The sequence below is a fragment of the Melanerpes formicivorus genome, unplaced genomic scaffold (assembly GCF_026170545.1).
Source record: "Melanerpes formicivorus ecotype bairdi unplaced genomic scaffold, bMelFor1.0.p_v2 SCAF_182, whole genome shotgun sequence".
NCBI lineage: Eukaryota > Metazoa > Chordata > Aves > Piciformes > Picidae > Melanerpes > Melanerpes formicivorus.
In genome coordinates this window covers 277,413-282,742 of record NW_027142534.1, presented here as the reverse complement: position 1 = coordinate 282,742, position 5,330 = coordinate 277,413, and the positions used below count along the sequence as shown (strand labels likewise).

The 5,330-nt window shown below is 55.3% G+C and overlaps 1 gene segment (V, D, J or C); it reads right to left on the bottom strand.

Annotated features, from left to right (window-relative positions):
- Nucleotides 1-4,417: 4,417 nt before the first annotated feature.
- Nucleotides 4,418-5,330, bottom strand: LOC137457549 (T cell receptor alpha variable 1-2-like). The segment is given in 2 exon segments: nt 4,418-4,794; nt 5,282-5,330. Coding segments are annotated over 2 exon segments (426 nt in total).

Here is a 5,330-nt window from a genome sequence, read left to right as displayed (position 1 = left end):
CCACTTCTGGGGCCCTCCCTCCTCCAGCAGCAGCCCCTCTGGCTCCCTCAGCCAAGGGCATTCTGAAGAGTGAGGGGCCCTGGGGGCTCTCTCCACACTTGCAGGAAGATTGACTTTTGCATTGGTAGCCAGAGCAGAAGTGGAGCCAGAGGCCTCCACAGGCCACCACCCTTGCTGACCCCAGTGACACAGCCCTGGCAGTCTCTCCTTCCTTCATGCCTTTGCCTCCCCTCACAATCTGTCCTGGACAAGCTCCAGAGAGCTTTGCAATGCCTCCAGGGATGCAGACTCCACAGTGTCTCTGTGCCTCCTGTGCCAGTGCTCCCTCACCCTCACAAAGTGTTTCCTGATGCTCAGAAGGAATCTTGGCTGATTGCCTTTGTGCCCAGAGCCTCTTGGCTGCTCACTGGGTGCCATGGAGCAGAACCTGCCTCTGCCTTCTTCACAGCTGCCCTCAGCTATTTGCTCAGCTTCTCTTCTGCCAGGTAAACCATCCCAGCTCTCAGCCTGGCACCAGGGCAGAGCTGTTCCAGTCTCCTCCTCACCCAGAGAGGTTCTGCTGCTGAGTGTCTGCAGCATGCCTGTGACACACAGCTCCCAGGGACAACAGCCCCTCAGCCTCTGCACTCCCAAGCACAGCCACATTCCTGCAGCTCTCAGACATCACCACAGGCCTCAGACCAAACTCTGGCCCTGCCTGCAGCCTGGGCCCTCTCACCCAGCACCTGGGTCTCCTCCTTCTCTCTGGCCAGCCCAGCCTGATGTTCACAGGCCAACAGAGGCCCCCAATTCCCCACTGCTCTCACAGCCACCCCACACTCTCAGATCCCTCAGGCATCACCATGGGCTGGTAATATCAGCCCCTGAATTGTTTCTCCTTCTCCAGGCACTGGCACTTTGACCTTGTAGCACACAGCCTGCTCCATCCAGCTGCTGGCACCCAGGAATGAAATATCTGCAATTTATTTGTTGCTTGCCCAGTCCCTGGCTCCCAGCTCTGCCTTTCACTCCAATCCCTCCAGTCCTGGCTCCCAGCTCTCTCTTGCACTCCAGTCTCTCCAGTCTCTAGCTCCCAGCTCTCCCTTTCACTCCAATCTCTCCAGTCCTTGGCTCCCAGCTCTCCCTTTCACTCCAATCTCTCCAGTCCCTGGCTCCCAGCTCTCAAACCTACAGGGCTCAACCTGACTTTCTCCCCCTGAAAGGAAAAGGGCTTTGATCTGGCAGCCTTGGTGAACCAGCTGCTCTCCCCTTGCACATGGCCTGACAGTGCCCTCTGCTGCAGCTCCTCAGCTGAGCAAGCTCCTCAAGGCACTGAAAGGCTCCTGACCCCACAGAGAACTGGGTCTCCTGAGTCCCAGCTCTGGGGGAAAGCCTCATGTTGAGCTCAGCCACTGAAGTGTCTCCCTGCAGCACCTGCAGCTGCACTTAGCCATCGCTATCCCCTTCAGGGGGCCTGAATCCCCCTCAGGTGGCTCAGCTGGTAGCACATAAGACCCTTAATGGGAAGGTCATTAGTTCAAGCCTGCAGTGGGCAGTAGTTTCCTCCCTACTCTAGTCGTGAGGTCTGTGGTGACAGGTTGGACTTGATGATCTTTGAGGTCCCTTCCAACCTTAGGAATACTGAGTACTTTCTGTAAGATACTTCAGTTGTTCTTAGAGAGAGAACCTTGGTATGGATAGGAAGCACCTGGACTTTCTGTGCAGCATCAGCACTCCTCTGGCATTTGAGCATAATAAAAGCATAATATGAGAACCTGACTGAGTTTCTTGTCCTTCTCTAAATCACTGAGGTCTCTCACAGGTTGATGTTGAGAGGAGTTAGCCAGGCCACACACACTAGGGCTCTCCTGCCCCTCACACAGCCCCAGCTCCCACCAGACAGGAGGTCCCAAGCACAGCATCCAGTGCCCAAGCCCAAGACAGCTGCTCTGTTGTGTCCAGCCTTAACCCAGGCTTAAAGCAGCTTCCCCCGCAATGAGATCTTGTCCTGGCAGGGCCTGTGGCCGACCTCTGCCTGGTGGTCTGCTCTCCCTCTTTGCTCTTGGATAGCTCTGTCCAGCCTGGTCCCACTGCAGAAGAAATCTTGGAGGCCCAATGGAAGTTTCCAAGGCTGGAAAGAGGGCACTGAGGAGAGGAGGTTCTCCAGATCCCAGCAGATGGCCACACTGCAAGTGCCAAGTCCACAAGGTGCTTCTGAGTATTCTCCAACCTCACTGCTGGGGAGAGGCCTTGAACACAAGCCCTATGAGGAGAGGCTGAGGGAGCTGGGGGTGTTTAGCCTGGAGAAGAGAAGGCTCAGGGGAGACCTCATTGCCCTCTATAATTACCTGAAAGGTGGTTGTAGCCGGGAAGGGGTTGGTCTCTTCTCCCAGGCACCAGCACCAGAACAAGAGGACACAGTCTCAAGCTGTGCCAGGGGATGTTTAGACTCGAGGTGAGGAGAAAGTTCTTCACCAGGCGAGTCGTTTGTCTTTGGAATGTGCTGCCCAGGGAGGCGGTGGAGCCGCTGTCCCTGGAGGTGTTCAAGGGGAGATTGGATGTGGCACTTGGTGCCATGGTCTGGTCATGGGGTCTGTGTTTATAGGTTGGACTCGACTGTGATACTGTGAACTGCAGGAAGGAGCCTTGTCACATGCCATGGTATTTACCTGGTTACTCCTTGAAGCTCTGAGGGACAACCCCAGAGCAGACACCGGAAGAGACAGGCCTGCAGCAATACCTGAGGAAGCAAAGCTGTGCATGTGGTCTGCCTGGACTTCATCAGGGCCTTTGACACCATTGCCCACAGCAAACTCCAGGCCAAGCTGTCAGGCCCTGGCTTGCACAGCAGCACTCTGAGCTGGGTTAGGAACTGGCTGGAGGCTGAGCCCAGAGAGTGGTGGTGAATGGTGCCACATCCAGTGGCAAGGCCAGCGACCAGCAGTGTGAGCAATCTGGCAGTGTAGGCCTAGAGCCTGACATGGTGGTGGGCCAGGCTCAGCGTAAGTGCAGAAGGGGCTAGCAGTGTAGCAAAGCAGTGCTGGGCCTGCATCATGTAACTAGAGGAGGGCACTGGTAGCTATAAACATAGAGAGGTATCTTGGAGCAACAGGAAATGCATCTGCATCAACAACCTCACATGTCATTAGTAGTTGGACCAATGATCCATAACAGTGCCATGTGTGGTCACTCCTAGGGCACCAATGAAGCCATGCCAACAAGGCTCTCCGAGTTTCTATAAGTTGTAGATGTTCCCTTGACAGGCACTTTCCTTCACTTTCCTTTGCTATCCTATACTCACCATGCTCGCACTATACTGGAAGAATAAAGGAACAATACTGGATCCTATTGGTCGTCTGTATTGACTTCAGTCTCCATCACCGACAACATCCAGCTGGCAGCCAGGCACTAGTGGTGTCCCCCAGGGATCAGTGCTGGGCCCCATCCTGTTCAATATCTTTATTGATGATCTGGATGAGGGGATTGAGTCCATCATCAGTAAATTTGCAGATGACACCAAGCTGGGGGCAGGAGTTGAACTGTTAGAGTGTTGGAGAGCTCTGCAGAGGGATCTCGACAGGCTGGACAGATGGGCAGAGTCCAAGGCCATGAGATTGAATACATCCAAGTGCCAGGTTCTGCACATTGGCCACAGCAACCCCATGCAGTGCTACAGGCTGGGGTCAGAGTAGCTGGAGAGTGCCCAGGCAGAGAGGGACCTGGGGGTGCTGGTCGATGGTAGGATGAACATGAGCCTGCAGTGTGCCCAGGCAGCCAAGATGGCCAACGGCATCCTGGCCTGCATCAGGAACAGTGTGGCCAGCAGGAGCAGGGAGGTCATTCTGCCCCTGTACTCTGCCCTGGTTAGGCCACATCTTGAGTCCTGTGTCCAGTTCTGGTCCCCTCAGTTTAGGAAGGATGCTGACTTGTTGGAAGGTGTCCAGAGAAGAGCAACAAAGTTGGTGAGGGGTTTGGAACACAGCCCTGTGAGGAGAGACTGAGGGAGCTGGGGTTGCTCAGCCTGGAGAAGAGGAGGCTCAGGGGAGACCTTCTTGCTCTCTACAACTTCCTGAAGGGAGGTTGTAGCCAGGCAGAGGTTGGTATCTTCTTCCAGGCGCCCAGCACCAGAACAAGAGGACACAGTCTCAGGCTGTCCAGGGGAGGTTTAGGCTGGATGTTAGGACGAAATTCTACACAGAGAGAGTGATTGCCCACTGGAATGGGCTGTCCGGGGAGGTGGTGGAGTCACCATCATTGGAGGTGTTCAGGAGGAGACTTGATGGGGTGCTTGGTGCCATGCTTTAGTTGATTAGGTGGTGCTGGATGATAGATTGGACATGATGATCCTGAATGTCTCTTCCAACCTTGTCTCGTCTCTTCTCGTCTCATCACGTCTCATCTCTTTTCCTCCTGCAAAAGGATCTTGTCCTGCATATGCTCAGGGGAAGCCTCCCTTGCCTTGCTGAGACACTTCCCCTCCCTCCCCTGGCTTCTTGCACAGCCAAGCAAGCTCCTGCACCAGGGTGTCACTCACAGCACAGAGGTACAAGGCACTGTCAGAGACCTCCAATTCCTCCAGCTGCAGCAGGCTGTATTTCCCCGTGGTGTTCAGCAGCGTGGTCAGACGGCCGCTGGCCTTGGGGCCAGCTACTCCCTGGTACGAGAGCAGCTGGGGAGCTTGGCCTTTCTTCTGCTGGTACCAGAACAATGCCTCAAAGTTAGGTGACTGGTATGTGCAGCCGGTGTGAAAGGTTTCTCTCTGCTTCACTGTGACTTGTCCTTCTTGCTGGGTGACAGTGACCTGCCCCATGGTGCCTGGAAGAGAGCGAAGGTCAGAGAATGTGGAGGGAAAGATTCTGATATGCAGAACAAGTGGAGATGGAAAGTGACAGAGGAGAAGGCTCCCACAGCACAAGAATGCCAATTCCCTCCCACAGAGATACCCCAGAGAGAGCTGAGCTTTCACCCAGCTCTTCCCTCCTGTCACTTCTGCTGCCCAGAGTGAAACACTGGGCCCAGACAGAGCAGCAGAGAGGGACTGAGAGAGGTGGACACTTGGCAAGAGGGCAGGAAGGCAAGAGGGCTGAGATGGTCAGGAGAGGAGCTGCTGCTTCTGCAGCTGAGCTCTCCTGTTCCATCAGGAGCAGCACCTTGAGAAAGCAGCTGCAAAACCACCTGTGTGAGCTGAAGCTTCCCAAGCCTGGCCCAGAAGTGCAGAGCAGCTCCTGCAGAGCTCTGCTGAGGGGATGAGGCTGCCCTGGGCAGGAGAGGAACCATGCTTGCAGTGCAAGGCAGTGCTTACCCTGTGGTTGCCTCAGGAAGGCAGCCAGGAGGAGATAGGCGAGGCGCAT